Source organism: Cannabis sativa, chromosome 8, assembly GCF_029168945.1.
Source record: "Cannabis sativa cultivar Pink pepper isolate KNU-18-1 chromosome 8, ASM2916894v1, whole genome shotgun sequence".
NCBI classification, from domain to species: domain Eukaryota; kingdom Viridiplantae; phylum Streptophyta; class Magnoliopsida; order Rosales; family Cannabaceae; genus Cannabis; species Cannabis sativa.
Window position 1 is genome coordinate 6,551,242 of NC_083608.1, and position 18,816 is coordinate 6,570,057.

General features: G+C 37.5%; 2 protein-coding genes across 3 annotated transcripts in view; one reads left to right on the plus strand and one right to left on the minus strand.

Annotated features, from left to right (window-relative positions):
* Nucleotides 1–18,344, minus strand: part of LOC115701535 (uncharacterized) — a 30,344-nt gene extending 12,000 nt beyond the window's left edge. Inside the window, exons 1-4 of one of the 2 annotated variants that reach the window (XM_061102339.1) lie at nucleotides 18,042–18,236; nucleotides 17,860–17,954; nucleotides 7,014–7,115; nucleotides 6,077–6,324 (exon numbers count right to left, since the gene is read on the minus strand). In XM_061102339.1, the coding sequence (XP_060958322.1) occupies nucleotides 6,077–6,324; nucleotides 7,014–7,092 (327 nt within the window). In that variant the 5' untranslated portion in view covers nucleotides 7,093–7,115; nucleotides 17,860–17,954; nucleotides 18,042–18,236. Of the gene's footprint in view, nucleotides 1–6,076; nucleotides 6,325–7,013; nucleotides 7,116–17,859; nucleotides 17,955–18,041 lie in introns of both variants that reach the window. The other variant, XM_030629351.2, reaches the window with a different exon arrangement.
* LOC115699905 (uncharacterized) lies at nucleotides 14,029–14,871 on the plus strand. The gene has a single exon (XM_030627448.2). It carries the CDS (start codon nucleotides 14,029–14,031, stop codon nucleotides 14,869–14,871), a length of 843 nt encoding a protein of 280 aa, XP_030483308.2.
* Nucleotides 18,345–18,816: the final 472 nt, after the last annotated feature.

The following is an 18,816-nucleotide window of genomic DNA, read 5'->3' on the forward strand; positions in this document are numbered from 1 at the left end:
TGCACACATGCCAACGCTTAAAGTTCCTAATAAAACAAACACACTGTAATTCCAAAATATCAACGTTGAATGGAAAAACTTATGGGTTGCAATGTAAGTCAGGCACTGGTAAAAAGGTTGTTGATGCCTACCATGTATCAACCAGCCAATTGGATATCAAAACCTACTTGTCTCTAAGTTGATTGGGATTCTTCGAAGCAAGAGTTGAAAAATGATAAAATTTGGCCTTGAATATTTCCATGTATCTCAAATTTGGCGTGCTCGTGGCATGATTAATTCATCCCATTACTGCCCCCTTAACTGAGCCAAGATTTGGAGTTGGTAATTGACTCAGAAAAGGTGATTGTCATACGAAACACCCACTCATATGTGTTGGGAAAAGTATGGTTGTTGATCAAATGGAAGGACTTGCCTTTTTTTTAATCAACTTGGCAGAGCTACAACAACTTACAGCAGCAATTGCCTCATTTTCACCTTAAGGATAAGGTGAAAGTTTGAATGAAGGCAATGATAGGCCTCCATTATGATACACCTTTTCTCATAGAAAATCATAGAAGTGAGATTTTGAAAAACAAAATCATACCAAACTTTAGATGTCATATAATCAGTTTGATTGTTTTTAGATTTCCAAGGATTGGGTTTGTTTTTGTTAGAATTTAGGATAAGATGCATGGTGTTCTATCTTAAAACCAATTGGCAATGGGAGGAGTAACCTATTCATCTTATATATGGTATTTTATTTCCACACATTGTCAATGTGAGACTAACTCTAATACACCCTCCTTATGTTTGGGCCTAAAAAGCGTGAGTATAATGTACGACCTTGTGGAGTGCCAAAAAAGTGGTGTATTGCTATATTTTAGCACACCTAAAAAAAACTATACTCCAATGGTGTTCTAAAAAGTGTGCTAAATTTGGCACATGCTAAAAGTTGTGCCAAATTTGGCACAAGATATAGCATTGTGCCAAATTTAGCCCACAATAAATGCTACTTTTTTATTTACTATAATGCCACTAATTATTATGATTCATTGACTTTTACTAAACTTTATTTACTTTATTTACCAAATTACCAATATTTAAATAATAAAAGGATAAAAAATAATAAATTTTGTATATTCTCAAAAAATATGAAATGACCATCAATATAATTAATTGTTTTTTCCTTATTTTACATCTTGTGCATTGGAGCACAATTGTAAATAGTGAGCTAAATGTAGCACAAATTCATTTTTTATGCCAAATTTAGCACAAATTTTAGATCTTCCATTGGAGATGGTCTAAGAGACCAAAAGACCGAACGTGACATTTTGACCATCGGTTTGGGGATGATAGTGCTTCATTTGAGGAATGTCCCTTGCAACTTAAATAGGTGGGTCCAAAAATGACACAAAAATCTTATCTCGATTAGTAATGATGGAAATGGGCAGACCATGTAGCCGGACAACTTCACGCATAAAAAGGTCAGCCACTGATACAGCAGTAAAGAGATGTTTAAGCCTCAGAAAATGAGCATACTCGGTCAAACGATCCACAACTACCATTGTTGTATCTCCTCCTTCAAATTTGGGAAGGCCTCGATGAAATCCATTGTGACTTCGTCCCAAACTTGTGTTGAAAGTGGCAGCGCCTATAGTAATCCAACAGGTGAAGTGGTGAGGAGCTTATTTTGTTGGCACACCAGGCACCGTCAAAGTCTCGAATATCACAACGCATTCCTTCCCAATACAATTCAGCTTCAATACGCTTGTAAGTTTTCAGCTCACCCGAATGACACCCAATCGGACTTTTGTGAAATGCATTCAATACATGTAAAATAATGTTAGATTTTTTTAGAATGACCAGACGCTTTTGTAATAGAGGATGCCATCTAGGATGGTAAACCCATGGTGTTGGTGTTGGCCCAATTGAAGACCGTCACGAAGTTGGACAAGAAAAGGGTTAGCTGCTATTTCTTGCTGAATTTCTAGCCAAAGCGGCCATTCAGCTGTCACGAAAACCTACAAATCAGCTACATCTGTTTGGCGAGACAAAGCATCAGCGACCCTATTACTGGCTCCACACTTATTCTCAATGTCAAAATCTAAGCCCATTAGTTTAGAGACCCATTTTTGATACTTCGTTCCAATTACCCGCTGCTTTTACAGGTATTTAAGACTTTGTTGGTCAATTCTAACCAAAAAAATTCTGCCCATTAGATACGGTCTTCATTTGGAAATAGCATAAACAACGGCTAGTAATTCCTTTTAATAGATTGATTTTCGTCTAGCTTGGGCCCTTGAAACTTGGCTGAAATACGCAATAGGTTGATGGTTTTGCAGAAGAACAGCCCCTAACCCATGATCGAAGGCATCTATTTCGATCACAAACAGTTTTGAGAAATTTGGTAACGATAGGACAGGAACTTGAGTCATCTTAAGCTTGAGTTCCTGGAATGCCTCTTCTGCCAATTTGTTCCAATTATACTGGTCCTTTTTTAATTAGTCAATTAGTGGTGGAGCCACCAGAGTGTAACCTTCCACGAACTTCCTGTAGTACCTAGTAAGGCAAAGGAATCCTCTCAAAGCTTTCAAAGTTTTAGGTGTAGGCCAATCCAACATGGCCTTCACTTTTTCGGGGTTGGCTACCACTACCTTGTTGGAGATTATGTGTCCTAAATAGGATATTTCAACTTTTCCAAAGTCACATTTTCTCTTGTTGACGTAGAGCTAATTTTAGGCTAGGCTTTGCAAGACCTCATCTAAGTGTTTTTGGTGTTCTTCCACGGATTTGCTATACACCAATATATCATCAAAAAAGACTAGAACCAAGTGGCGAAGATGGGGTCTGAATATGCCATTCATTAATGATTAGAATTTAGTTGGCGCGTAGGTCATCCCAAAAGGCATGACTGAGAATTCGCAATGCCCTTCATGAGTCCAAAATGTTGTCTTGTGAACATCTTCAGCCTTGACACGTATTTGATGATAACCTGATTTCAAGTCTAATTTAGAAAAAATTGAGGCACCATGAAGTTCATCAAGTAACTTATCAATGACTGGAATAGGGTACTTATTTGGAGTGGTGACACGATTAAGTGCCAGATAGTCGATGCAAAATCGACATGAGCCATCTTTCCTTTTTACCAATAGCACCGGACTTGAGAAAGGGTTACTACTGGGTTATACGATGCCAGTTGTCATCATATCTTTCATTAAATGTTCAATTGCTGACTTCTGAAAATGTGGGTATCGGTTAGGGTCGCACACTTACCGGAGATGCACCTCATTGTAAATTGATGGCATATTCATGGTTCCGAACTGGTGGTAAGCCACTAGGTTGAGCAAAAACCCCTTCATGTTTGAGCAAAATCGGTTGAAGGAACTCCGAAGTATCTTTGGCTATTTGGTTCTCCTCTAGGCCCCCAAAATTGAATTCAATTAAAAGACCATTCCCCTCAACATACATTTTTTAGACATGGTCCTGAGTGAGATAAGGCTTCTCTCAAGAGAAATTTCTCCTTTGATAGTAATTTGTTGGTTGCCAATTTAGAATTGCATTGTTTGAAGTTTCCAATCCGTGTGTGTCATCCTTAGAGTTGCCAACCATTGTGGTCCCAAAATAACATCAACACTCCCCAATTTTAAGGGTAGGAAATCATCAAAAATTTCTATGTAGGTGGACATTTTTGCATATCTCCTTCATCGTGCATGGAATCTCCATTACCCATTGTAACACCGTATTGACTAGTCTTAGTAATAGGCTTGAGTTTATCCACCAACACTTCAGAGATAAAATTGTGTGAGGCGCGGGGATCAATTAAGATGACCACTTTGCATTGTTCGATCAACCCCTTCAATTTCATAGTGTTATTTGAAAAAAGGCCCGCTATTGTAGAGAAACCTCCACTGTGCCCTTGAGTTCTGCCATTTCTAAATCAACCACACCCTCGTTAGCCTCTTCTGAACCTTGTTCTGAATTAATACCTTCAATTTCATCAGCAATAATTACCACATTTATCTCTTTGTTTGCAGCGATGTCCCAATGACCATTTATCATCGCAACAAAAACAAAGGCCCTTATCTCGCTTATATTGAATCTGACTATCGGTATATTTCCAGGTATCGGTGACTGGTTTTTGGTATGTGTCTTTCATATGTGTTGAGGTAAAGGAAGTATGAAGTGGTGGTGTCGTAGTGCGGCTGAAACCAAAAACTTTTGGTCTATAGTGGGTGGTTGCATTCACCTCTTCCTCGATGTCTTGGACGATTTCCATTTCCTCATCATATTTCTTGGTCGTTGCAGCCGGAGTTTCGCGCGGATAGTGGGACGAAGGCCATTAATGAAAGTACTAAGTTGTATTTCAGGTGAAACATTATCCAGAGGAGCCAGAAGTCGGATAAACTGCCTCTTGAATTTGATTATTGTACCCTCTTGCCTTACCGCCACAAATTGATCATATAAAGAACCAGCTTGTGTATCTCGGAAGTGCCTCAACACCAATTGTTTCATCTCCTCCCAACTCAAGATTGCTTGCTTTATATTCTCAAACTGATACCAAAGGAGCGTGTCACCCGAGAAAGAGATAAACGTTGCCTCGACCTTTTCTTCCTCGTAATGGCAGCAAGCAAAAAATCACTCTGCTTGCATAATCCACCCGTCGAGATTTTCCCCTTCGAAGGTTGGCATCTTGAGTTTCTGGAGTCACTGATCGTTTCGATGATGGTGGTTGTAATAATTTCGTTCCATTGGGGCATCCACTATTATGGGATTTCTACCACTGTTGAAGATGCAGGAAGCACCAGGACTCTTGTCCTCAAGCGCATCTCGAGTGTCGGATCGGCAGAAGGCTTCTCCCACATGTTCTTGGACACTTCTTGATTGTCCGTGATCATTTCTTGGTTGTTCTTGGACCTTTCTTGACTGTTCTTGGGCCTCCAAAATGAGTTGTAGCTGTTGTTGCAATTGTTCATGAAGCTAGCGACTCATTTCACTCACCGAGTCATTAATAATTGTCCAGACGGAATTTGTGACAGTTTCCGTGACCGATTCTAGAATTGATTCCTAGACCGATAGCATCGTCAACTTCAAAGCCTCCTCTTCAAGGGTGGACTCCAATTGACTCTTCTCTACTGGTTTCTTTAGCATTGTCAGTAGCTCACCACACCAAATTGATACAAGTTCTTAGATTAGAAATCTACTATCAAGTATTAGAATTCCCAGGATGAAATCCCTCAAAGAATTGCCTTTTATTTATGAATAATGATCAAATTACACCCAGCTTTCAAGAGGCCAATCTCTCCAAGTACACAACCTTTCAAGAGAGTTGCTCTCTCCAAAAAACTTCACTCAATTCTTAATGCTCTACACCCTTAACTAAGTTCTAATCTCCTATATATAGATAATAAGCTTGCCACATCAGCAGATTTAATTAAACCAAAGTGACCAATACAAAAAGATAACTCAACCCTTCCTTAAAACAATTTGAATAAAACTCAACTAAAAGACTTAAGCCTGGCCTTTAAGCCCTCTCTTTCTATGGTAAACAAATCTGACCAGGGGCTTATCAGTCTAAATATATAATATAGTAACTACATAAAATGTACAACTTGGTTTCCCATTCTAAAGGGACACCACTTACTTAGATTATCTATTGCTAGAGTTTTCAATTATGAAGTAGATATTTTGTTTTATATCAAAATATATTTGTTACCACGGTTTCCCTCTGCCACAAGTGAGGGTTATCAATAAACATGAGCAAGGTCATTCTAAGACAAGTGACCTCTATCTCTTTTTCAAAAAAAGAAAAAAAAAATCTTAACAGATACCAAGAAATAAAAGCAATATTTTCTACAGTACCTACTAGCTATTATACCTCGTCCACTAGGAATGCTATGATACAAGGCTATGAAAGAATATGAATATACATTCAATCTTGTCCAGTTGTCCATACAAGGCTATTTGGCTTGTAAGTACAATATGCAATTTTCATTCCTTTTATTTTAGCAATATTATTTCTACTAGATAAGCAATATTAATCTGATGTATACAAACAAGAGCTAGGAGAAGGCAGTTGACAAAACAATAATGAACCTACCAGTCTAGTTGCCACTTTCTTCCCATGTTCATCTCCATTTTCGTAAACAAGCTTGAGAGCTCCAGGAAGAACCTTCCAGAATTCATTCACAAATTCACTGCCCTTTCTTCTGCTGTTTTGTAAGATATCATTGGCCAGGTATAGAAAAGATATGCGTTGTTCTCTCTGGGAAGAGTTAAAGAACTTATCCCATGTTTCAACTATCGGCTTAGCCTTCTTTCGGCAAGAGATACACCATCGAGACAACGCTGATCAGATGTTTAAAGAAAATCCATGCAATAAAACAGAACAATATTTTTCCCTTCAACCCCCTTTTTCATTACTTATGGAATAAAAAACAAAAGAAGAAAAGCTAAAATCATGGAATTATAAAATAATGAATAGTAAAATTTGCATTTCACCATATCATAAATCTAACGTTTCTACAGATTGGTCTTTTACTTGGATAAACTGAAATGAGTTGTAATAGAGGTATCAAGCTATTTGAGACGGTATAAAGCACCAGTCATTTCCATATACATTAACATTGTAGGCCATCATTAGCCTAAATTCTCCACCAAAACATTATAATGGCTTCCCCGGATAAGAAAAGTTAGGAAAGTAAAAAAAAAACTAGAAAAGCTATAAAAGCTGCTTGCGTAATGCAACTGTTTATTTGTAAATAAAATAAAATACACATACAAATACAAATACTAAGAAAAAAGTCAAGTAAATGCACATGCATGCATAGAGAATGACTCACAAATAGATAGAAAGCAAAATTTATTAAAAAAAAAGTTGCACAACAAATACATTGTTAAACAATAATACCAACTATGACACCCAAAAAAATTAAGGGTTTGTAAAAAAAGGTCTACAGGGAATCAAGAGACATTTTAGAACAGTAATAGTACCATAACCATGTAGATATAGTATATGGACACCAAGTCAAGGATACATTCAATGCTTTGCTGTGAATTGTTAAGTTTAGACAACTTCTCAGCTAATGCCGGGCCATCAAAAACCTCGTTGCTCATACTGGTACACTCTTTTACATTCCCTGTATCAATTTGGAAAACAACATTATCACTGTACTACAATCACAACAGTCAAGATGATGCAATAACAACTAGAAAGAACAAAAAAAATTATAAGTTTCATTTACTGTGTAATGCAGAACAGGAACAAATCAAATGGCATTATTATTAAATATTATTTAGATTTAATTTTTTCTTTTTCTTTGGTATGCATTTACTGTGTAATGCAAAACAGGAACAAATCAAATGACATTATTATTAAATATTATTTGGATTTAATATTTTCCTTTTCTTTGGTGTTTGGGGGTGTGTGTGCATGTGTGTGGTGGGAAGGAGGAGTTGTGGGAAAAAAAGCTGGCTTGTATTGATTTAAAAGGAAAATACAAAGACGTGAAAAATCCACTGGCATCACCTACACAGATAGGTGATACAAAAGAAACAATGTAAACAAAATCTAGCAACATGAAAGAAAGAAAAAAAAGAATCACAAAATGACATTCCATTCTCTTGATAAGACAGATAATGAAATCTCCTCAAACGCCTAACCAAAGCCTATTTTTTTTTCCCATAACCAATTTGCGGCATTGTTCCTCAAAAAATCTACTTGTTCCTTTCCAACCATCATATACCCCAAAGAAAAACCAACACAGCAGTGACCGAAAGAACTTATTTGTATAATGCGGAACATCAAAATTTCCTTACAAACAACAGGCATTCCCCAAAACAACCCTAACTCATTTACTAGTTTGTACTGTGATTTCAAGAAAAAGCCATAATTGTTGAATAGGTGTTTGCTATTCTTATTATCTTTTCTGCACAACACACACTAGCTAGGAGAAAATATCATAAATGGCTTCTTCTTTTGAAGAAATTCCTGCACTTTCAAGAATGCTTCCAGTCCTCTGACTTCCATATGCTCTCTTCTCTCTCCTCTTTCTGAGAACGTTTTCATGCATACTAGGCGTTTCCATGGCCCTTCTAGCCATGGAAAACACCAAAACCCCACTGGTTTTGGGAAGAAAAAGGCCTTCACCCCACTAGTGTTGGCTGGGAAAATTTCTCTGATCCAAATTGTGATCAGAAACTTCACAAGTATTGGAGTTTTCGTACCAAACACAAGGCGTTTATGATCACCTTGTCAAAAGATGGAGGTTCGGTTAGAATTTGTGAGAGAACAAGACTTTTTGGGTACGAGATAGGGGTATCAATTGATGCAGTGGTCTGGATGATTGAAACTCTAGAGGAACTAAAAAAGAAAAATGGACAGCAAAGGGTAGCATTCAAAAGATTTTTCAGAAACAATAGTGGAAGCTATTTTATGGAATTCTTTACTAACTCTAATGGAGCTTTCTTGAAGATCTCAACCTTGAAGAATAACAAAGTCAGAATGGTCATTATTCCAGAAGAAACAGAAGCTAAAGGGTGGTCTGATCTATATAATTGTCTCTTTGGTGTACTTAAAAGGAAGCCAGGAAACGTTCATGATGGAGTAAAACAGCAAAAAGAAGTGAAGATAGGAGAATGCAGGATGAACTCTCAATCTTGGGTTAATATCGTCAAAAGATCGGGGCAGCATGCTACGAAACCAATGGGGGGGAATGTGGTAAAACAGATGGAGAAAACGGCATTGAAGGTTCAGCATAACAAGGATGCTGCGGTTCGAAACAGGGGAAAAGTGGAATGGAGAGAATTATATCCAGAAATCAACCTCGGGTTCAAACCAAAAAATCTATCCCTGAGAAGAGATTTTATCAACCTAAATTCTATGAATATATGCGTTCAAAAGCTCAACCTAAAGATTGGAGTTTGGCAATTTTCCTTGCTAGGGACAACACTCACGGGACTGGAGCACTATTTTCTTTAATTTTTCAAGAGAGCTAGAGAGAAAGCTGATAGTTAGTCAATTATTTGATGATAAATGTATTACTTGGTGTAAGGATGAGATGGAAAAAGAAGAGTTAGTCAACGTGCAAAGAATGTATGTTCCGGGGGCTCAATCATATGTTACATTCTCTCCTTGGAGTTGGGAGAACCAAAAGAATAATGTAAAGGTGGAATGCAAAGGATCTTGGATTGGTATTCAAGGGCTCCCTTTGAACCTTTGGCATATGAGAATTTTCAGGAAAATTGGAGATATGTGTGGTGGCTTAATGGATGTGGACAAGGATACGGCTGAAGCTAGTGTTTTATCCCACTTAAGACTCCAATTGATGGGTGATGAGTTCGGTTTTGTACCGGAATCATTATCAATTAACCATGAGGATAGGAATTACGAATTAAAGCTTTTCAAGCTCAATGATTTAAGCTACAGGTTCCATGGATGGTTCAATACATGCTGGTACCAAGATTTTGATAATGAAAAGGTATTTGGTGATGGGGATGTATTGAAGGAGAAAAGGAAAAAGTTGGAGATGATGATCGAATAGAAGGAGAGAACGTGTGTGAGGCAAACCTGGACAATTGTGTGATACTGGCCTATGAGAAAGAAAACAGGGAGTGTTCAACCGAAGAGGTAGGCAGTGAAGATGATATAGATGAGGACGCACAGGTGGAGTGCGAGGTGGCGGCCGTCGACGGGGAAGTAGGAAGGCCGGCTGAAGTGGAAAAGCCAGAATAGAGGAGGTCTGAGGCATTTAATGAGATTACAAGGACCGATGTTGGGAGTCGACTCTCAAGATTTGAATCGCATGGGATTACGATTCCCAAAGTCGGCAAAAGGGATGATTGGGGGACGATTAATGTACAGCATGTATATTCTCGTATTTTGCACGATCTGAACCGACCCTCCTTAAAATTCCTCATACCTGTCCCTTTAATCTCATTAGGGACACGTGTACACCAGGGGGAATTACAGCTCAAATGGATTTGGGCCCTAGAATTAATTTGGGCCGAAAGGGGTTGGATGATAATAGTATTTTTGAATCTAACATGGTCTTGGCTGGGGATAATAGGGAGAGGGGGCCTTTGATTTATTACCATAATGGGCCATTTAATATTTTTTGGGCCCATAAAAGGATTGGAATAAGGCCTGAGATAAAGTCACCTTTTAATCTCAAGATTCATAGAATGGATCCGTGGGCTAGTAAAGGAAAAGAAAAGATGGCTATATGTGTAAAAAAAAATCCAGAGCAGATTATCAATGATTTTTTTGAAGGGAGATTAAAATCAATTACACCAAAGTCTCAAGCGGATTTTAGAGCTGCAACTATAATGTTTTGGGCAGATTTTGAAGTAATAAAGAAAACAATAAGTCTTCTATTCTGGAAAAAACAACAGAGGTAGAACAAGAAGAAGAAAAGGGGTTTGAACAGTTTGGGAAGGTCTATATCAGAAAAAGAAAGTCAATGGGACACACCAGAAGTGAAACAGCAGCATCAGCAGAAGAAGAATTCTACTTTGAGGGGGAGGAGGCTGATGTAGAGTCAATTGAAGATGAAATGTTGGGGCTAAGTTCAGAGAGTGAATGTTCGGAGGGGGAAGGAGCAGATTCTGAGGCCGAGAATAGTGAAGAGAAAGAAGATATTATTGGTGATATCAAATAATTGTGGAGACAGAATGAACATGAAAGGCAGTTAACTACTGAGTCACACGAGGAGGGACAGATCACAAGACCAAACTATCATGAGGATCATTCGTGGTCTAACATTGTTCAATCCATGGCGGAGATGGGAATGGAAATCCTGCAATATAATGATGACAACAATTTGATCAAAGGAGAAAGGAAGCCAACGAGAAAGAAAAGTAGAGAATTGAATAGTCTGACTTTCAATGTCAATTATGATAGAAGCTTCAAAAAATCAAGGTTGGTCAGGAAAGTTTAATGAAGATCCTCTCATGGAATATAAGAGGTAGTGGGGACAAGGAGAAGAGAAGGGCAATCAAAGCGACAATATGTAAGGCTAGTCCGGATATGGTGATCTTACAAGAGGTGAAGAAGGAAGATGTAGATAGAAGGTTTATTTGCAGTATTTGGAGGTCACGGTTTAAGGCATGGATTTTAAGCCCTGCCATTGGAAGATCTGGAGCACATTGCTAATATGGGACACAAGAAATATCAAGGTTTTGGATTCATTGATTGGTAATTTTTCTATTTCAATCTTGATTCAAGCTGAGAGTTTAGATCCATGGTGGTTTTCGAGATTATATGGACCTTGTTCGTACAAATTAAGGTCAGATTTTTGGGATGAGTTGGCTAGCCTTTATTCTATTTGTGGATATTCATGGTGTTTGGGGGGGATTTCAATGTGGTACGAAGAGTGGGGGAGAAGTTGAATAGCAACTCATGTACTAAGAGTATGAAGGTTTTCGATGAGTTGATTTGGGAAATGAGATTGATTGATCCTAATCTAAATAATGGGCGGTTCACGTGGTCTAACTTTAGAGCTACACCCATCTGCAGTAGGTTGGATAGATTCCTTTATACTTGCAAATGGAATGGATTGTTTCCATTTGTGCGTCAAGAAATGTTGGTGAGATTAGTTTCAGATCATAATCCAATTGTTATTGACTCGAATCCTCCTAAATGAGGGCCTGGCCCGTTTCGATTCGATAATCTTTGGCTGGAACACAACTCTTTCTCTAAGCTCCTTGAAGGTTGGTGGAAAAATGCTAGTGTTAATGGCTGGCCAAGAATTAAACTTATGTGCAAGCTGAAAAAAGTGCAAAAAAATATCAAGGAATGGAGCAAATCGGCTTATAGAAATAACAAGGTGGCCAAAAATGCTGTAGAAAGGAGAATAGTGGAGCTGGATAAAAAAGAGGGGAGTAACTTGTGGAATCAATCTCTTGCAGAGGAGAGGAGAAATCTTAAAAGGGAGTGGCAGCAATATATAGTTGACGAAGAAAGAAGTCTATGGCTGAAATCGAAATGTAAATCGGCAAAAGAAGGGGATGCAAACACAAGAATGTTCCATAATTTATTAAATGCAAGGAAGGCAAGGAACGCTATCTCAAGAATTGAAAGAATGGATGGCTAGACACTTGACAAGGAGGAAGAAATAGTATCTGAATTAGTTGATTTCTTCTCCAAATTATATACATCCGAGAGGGGACTGGGATGGGGAGTTGAAGGTATTTTTTTTTTTTGAAAAAGAGAAAAGATCCTTTTGTCTTCGACAGGATCCTCCCCGAAATATATTAAAAGCCTCCCTTGTGGTGGAAGAAAACCATGGTTACAAATAATAACAAAACAAAATTCTAAGGCAAGAGTACTCCCCCACTTTGCCTCAGAAGAAAAAAAGAAATAAATACAACCACCTACTGCCCCTATACAAATGTTTTCCATTCTCTACACAAATCTAAAAGGGATAGGTCCTCAAAATGTTTAGTTCTAAAGACCCAAGTAGCTGTCCAAAATTTAACTTGCTCCCACACATCCGCTTCTGATTTAGTAGTCCCTTCAAAGATTCTGGCATTTCTTTCTAGCCATACGGCCCAAATTGTTGCTAATATCGTTGTTTTCCATAGCTTTGTTTTGCGTTTACTTCCGGTTAGTTTGGACGCTATCAAATATGATACAGACCTTGGCATAACCCAAGACAATTCAAATTCTCCCAACACATATCTCCATAATCGTCGAATAAATTTGCATTCCAAGAAAAGGTGGCCAACGTTTTCTCCGCTGCCTTTGCAGCAGACGCACCACCCAGGGGAAATACAAAGAAAAGGATTCCTTTTTTGCACCTTATCATGGACATTTACTTTTTCCAAAGCCACAAGCTAGCCAAACACTTTAACTTTTGATGGAACACAACTTTTCCATAGGGACTTTGTCCAATCCAAGCCCCTAATTGATGGATTTGATGTCAGCCAGGAAAAAGTTGATTTACAAGAGAAAACACCAGAAGGATTTGGTCTCCAAATACGGCTATCCTCCGAGATACTCAACACTTTTACATGTTCCACTTTTTGCATCAATGAAATAAGGCTTGGTAACTCTCTATCCATTAAGTTCCTTCTGAATTTGAAGTTCCAGCTCTCCACCCACCCACTTTGGTAACCCCTCGTCAACTATCAATTCCTTTATAGGAGCGTTCCTTCCTTTTGAAATCACTGCTAAATCAGGGAATGCACTAACCAAAGGATAATCGTCAATCCAGACTTCTTCCCAAAACCGAATTCTATCCCCTCTTCCTATTTTAAAATGTACCAAACCCAGAAACTCGTCATACAAATCTGAGATATCTCTCCACGGACCTTTAGGAGATAGACGACTTCCTTTCTTAGAGTCCCAGAGATTATCAACCCTAACATATCTACTGACCACCACCCTATGAGTAAAAGCCAAGTGTTGGGTATTTCTATGCATGAAAGTGTGGTGGCCTTGTGTGCTAATCAGATTGGATGTGCAGTAGGGAATTGGCCTATGTCATATCTTGGAATGCCTTTAGGTGGCTCGCCTGGGAAAAAGTTGTTTTGGGCACCGATATTGGAAAAATGTGCTAAAAGGCTTGATGGATGGAAATCCTCATTTTTATCCAGGGGTGGTAGACTTACCTTGGTTCAATCAGTTCTTTCATCTCTTCTGATTTATTATCTCTCTCTTTAAAGCTCCAAAAGCGGTTTTACTCTCGTTAGAAAAAATGATGAGATTTTCTTTAGGAAGGAGGAGATTCAATGGGTGGGGATCATTTGGTAGCCTGGGAGGAGGTGTGTAGACCTAAACATGAGGGAGGTCTCGCTATCGGAGGTTAGACATGAGAAATAAAGGGTTACTTATGAAATGGCTTTGGCGATTTCCTTTAGAATCAAACTCACTTTGGCATAAAGTGATCAAAAGCCGTTATGGGAGAGCAGAAAATTGTTGGGATACTAAATAGGTCATAGACTATCTCCAAGAGGTCCTTGGAAGGATATTTCAGATCTTTATGGTAAATTTTTGGAATTGGTAAAATTCAAAGTGGGCAGTGGCACAACTATTCGGTTTTGGGAAGATATATGGATTGGAGATACAACATTAAAGAGTCGTTTTCTGACCTGGCAGTGGTATCAAAGGCAAAAAATTCAAGTATAAAAGATCTTGTTGCCATTGAAGGAGAGGTAGGAAATTGTGTTGCAAGCTGGAATTTTAAGTTTAGAAGAAACTTGATGGAGAGGGAAATGCCTAATCTAATTGTTTTATTGCAACTACTGGAACATATTAGGCTGCTCAACATATTAGAGGATATCAGATTATGGAAACCAGATCCTAGTGGAATTTTCTCTTGTAAGTCAACATTCAACTGGTTTACTTCAGACCAAAATTTTGGTGATTTGTTTTGGACGAAGACTTTATGGAAAAGCACGTGTCCTATTAAAGTTAAAGTCTTTGGATGGTTGGTGGCATTAGGAAAAATTAATGTGCATCCTATGATGCAAAAAAGGCGACCATTTATCTGCTTGTCCCCGGGGTGGTGTGTTTGTTGTAAGAAAAGTAATGAAGAAGTGGCACATTTGTTCTTGGGGTGTTGTCTTGCTCAAAGACTTTGGATAAAGCTGCTAAACGCCTTTGAGATCCAATGGGTACTTCCCGGATCAGTCCCATTAATGATGGTGAGCAAGGTGGGGGGTAGAAAGGGTAGATCATACCTATGGAGGACAGCTGTTCTAGCAATCATTTGGGTTATTTGGCTCGAAAGAAATAACAGAATTTTTGAAGGGATTGAAGCCTCAGTTGAAGATTTATGGGAAAAAGTCAGATTTTGGACAGCTGTTTGGGTTTATAAAACTAAAAGTTTCGAGCAGTTTTCATTCTTAGATTTGAATAGAGATTGGAGATTGTTGTGTAATGTGGCTTCATAGTACCTGAACTGTTTATGTCGCGTTGGATTGGTTTTGTTTCAAATGTTTTATATGTTTTTGATATAGCACTTGTAATCATGGTATTCCTCCGCCACAAGTGAGGCTATCTATATATAACGGGGGAGGGGTCAGTCTTAGACAAAGGCCTCTTTCTCTTTTTCAAAAAAAAAAGAAAAAATTCCTACACTTTCAGTCTATCTCACATCATCAAGTTATCAACTACAAAAAATAAAATAAAAAATAACTAAGGTGGACATGTAATTTCCAAAGAATATCAGTCTAATTTAGACTGTAATCTCCTAGCAAATTAAAAGCTGACTTGCAAGAGAAAATTCCTGTATTATTTTCCCTGCCAAATTCTACAATCTTCAAGCTATTTACACACTTGGATGCTGCCCATTCTTTCTAGACAGCAAGTTCACTCAGTAATCTCTCTATCTCCTAAATTCATGAAGAAATGCAAGTACCATGTTACTGAAGACCTACTATTATCAACTATGAACTCTCAAATACCATGCTGCTTTTAGAACTTTATCTTGCTAATGCAGGAAATCAATGCTTCAAAGCCTCCAAGCCAGACCAAATATCCTCCCAAAAAAGAATTCAGTTTCAAACATCCCATCATCCAATGCCTCATTTTCCAAGAACTTCCATTCTACCAAATCATATGCTTTTTCAATGTCAACTTTCAAGACTACACCTTTCTTCTTCAAATGTTTAAACTCATCTACAACTTCATTAGATACCAAAGCCATATCCATAATCTGCCTCCCTGAGTTTCTAAAATTGTCTCGACCAAACACCTCTCTTAACCTCATAGAGACAACTTTTCAAATAATCTTATAGACTTGTTACCAAACTAATTGGTTTAAGATCCTTTATATTAAAGATTTATCCTTCTTAGGAATGATACAGATGTTTCATTAGTAACTCAATTAATCACTATGTTTTCTTCAAGCTCAGCAATAACTTATAATGAATCATCTTTAAACCAATCCACATTCTCCTTATAAACCGCATTAGGCCTTGGAGCTTTGTTTCCATCACACTTACAAACGACCTCTTCTTATAATTTCTCCTCTTTTCATCATTCCAACCACACTGTTGTACTATGGGGAAAACCACTGTTCATTCCAATCCCTCAAAACCCACAAAGTAATCATGAGTCAATCTGCATACAAAGATTTATATAAGTCCACCACATCATCTTCTATTTCAAGTTTCCAATTCTAAAATGGTTCCACCAACTTTTTCATTTGGAAACGAAATTTTTTGCCCTTCTAGCATGAAAGAGCCTCGAAGTGCCATCACCATCCTGGGCCCATTAGAACTTAGATTTGAACTTTATAGTCCGCTCCTCGTCTATCAATTGAGCCCATTCTCCTTTTACCTTTTCTCTTTAATCTTTCAAGAGTTGAATCCATCTACCTCCATATTCTTCACAGTCAAGTAAAACTCTTGGATTCTTTTCAAGTGTTCTTGCTCTTTTACTCTCCATTTCTGCAAAACTCCACTGCTTCACCTTCTGCTTAATGAGCTCAAACATTTTCATGGACATATAACTTTCCCAACCAGTAAAATTGCTCTCTCACCACCATTTTTGAAACTCCTTAAAGAATTTATGGTGTAGCCAACTATTATCAAACCTAATAGGGATAGACCCCAATTTTGTGGTATTGTGTCCAACTCCCTAGCAATTATCCGAAATAGCTATAACCTACAAAGATCTCAATGAATTACTTCTAAGAAAACGTCTAAACTTCTACCTTTGAGTCTCCTTGTTCAGTTGCAACTCCTCCAATAATCGCATTGCCATGTCTGTAGTCACTATAACCACATAATCAGAAAGTCTTGTTCTCTCTTATATCTTTACTGAGCCTCCATCAATTGTTGAAGTCAACATGAATACCTTGTGTTATGTTGTAAAATTCCAGCGACAGTTTTTGCCACTATTACTACAGTTGAGAAAATCAAAACCTAGATTCCGTCCACAACCAATGGGGTTATGGAATATTTCCTTCCCATGAGCAATGTTCATGTGACACAAATACACCCTGCCTTCTGAATCTCATGAGTTGCATGGATTTGCTACTCTCATAAACAAAGGGGAGAGAATAGAGCATTGTTAAGGCAACTTCTAATTAGATAAATTCAAATTAATTTGTTTTTTGGATTAAATTAGTTTCCCGAACTAGAATCTTTTTTAGTACTTTGATAAGATAATAATTTCCTTCTAAGATGGTTCTCTCTCTCTCTCTAATTTCCTCTTTTGGGTCCATCTATTCTTCTAAAGTATTTCTACTGAACACCGCCCTGTTCTAAGGGTAGAGAAGAAAAAGAGAAGGTGGACCACCAAACGTACAAAACTTAAAAACTCAAGTTGTTGACCCAATGATACAAGTTTTTCTCATATCTGAAACATGGCATGAAGACCTTCTAAGATATAATGCAGAACGTGAATTTCAATATAATAACCGTGCAAAAACTAAAAAATATAAAATACAATATACATACATATTAGCCTTCAAAACTAACTCAACAATTCAAAACCCAAGGAAGATAAGTCATCGATAATATAGGTACTCTTTCTCTAATTATTATGAAACAAGAATGCAATCCCTGGACAGCTCAGTCTGAAGAATGGAAATGTATAGGCAGAAAGAAAACAAGAGTAATAGAAATTATTATGAAGATGGCGACCGCGGACAACAGGGACATTCAAACGAAAATGTGGAGGGAGACGGGATTTATAAACAAAATTTAATACTAAAAATAGCAGCATAATTGATAACAAGAATTTTCCTTTCTCCTTTTTAATAATCTTAGAGAAAACCTTGTCCAACAATAAGAGAAAACAACTTACTATTTTTTGTTAGATCCGAAACTAGACAGCATCTCAAACATACAATTACTTCAACTAATTACTTCAACTAAATAATAGAAAAGTAAATAAATAAACTCACACACACGTACACTAAAAATTCATACTTTATCACTTTCGGAATCGTGCTAACCAAAACAGAGGCTTAACTAACATTTTGCAAATAGGTGCTCAGGATAAAATATTCCGCTAAAGGAAAAATCTGAAACACGTACATTAAAATAATAGGATTCAAGTGAATTAGAGAGTGTAAATAAATTTGATAAGAAGTTAAATAAAATTAGTGTACCTAAGAACGCGAAGCTCCAAAACCCTAAAATGGCAGAAAGGGGTAGAAGCAGGAGAGAGATGCGGAGACTGTCGTGAACAGAGAAGAGAGAGACTGAAGGTCCTTTTTTCGTTTTATTTATTTTTCTTATGAAACTAAAATTGAAAAATCGGAAGATGAGGATGATGCATAGTATAATTAGGCGTGTTCCCCACCGCACCTAATCACACCACATAAAAATTGCAGTTTGAAATTTTTACAGCAGGGTTATGGTTTGTATTTTTATCAAATCGCGCCTTGCAATGTGAATGATTTTAAATTTAATAATCATAATTTACATTATATCGCACTAATATATAATAAAATTACTAATTTTTCTAATAAGATTTGAGAAATTTGAAATTTCATGCTTAATAAAACAAAAAATTAATATCCTAAACTAATACTATGTAATATTTGTAATATGGGATAAGTTTTTGTAAAACCCAATTTTACCCCCACATTACATTACCCCCCTCCCCCCTCTCTTCTTCTCATCCCATTCCCTTAACAAGCCAAACTCCCCTTTTCTCACCATAAAATTTTTTACTCTTCACTCATTCTCTTCATTACACTATATTATAAGCAGCCGAACTCCCCTTCTACCTATTTTCTTTAAAATTTGGAGGGAGCATCATACAAGGAGCAACATTGTACAAGCAATGGGTAATTTTTTTTGTTCGTGTAATCTTGTTTAGGGCTGAACATCGGGTGGGTTTACCGAGTTTCGGGTTGGCGGGTTTCGGGTTCAAAAAAA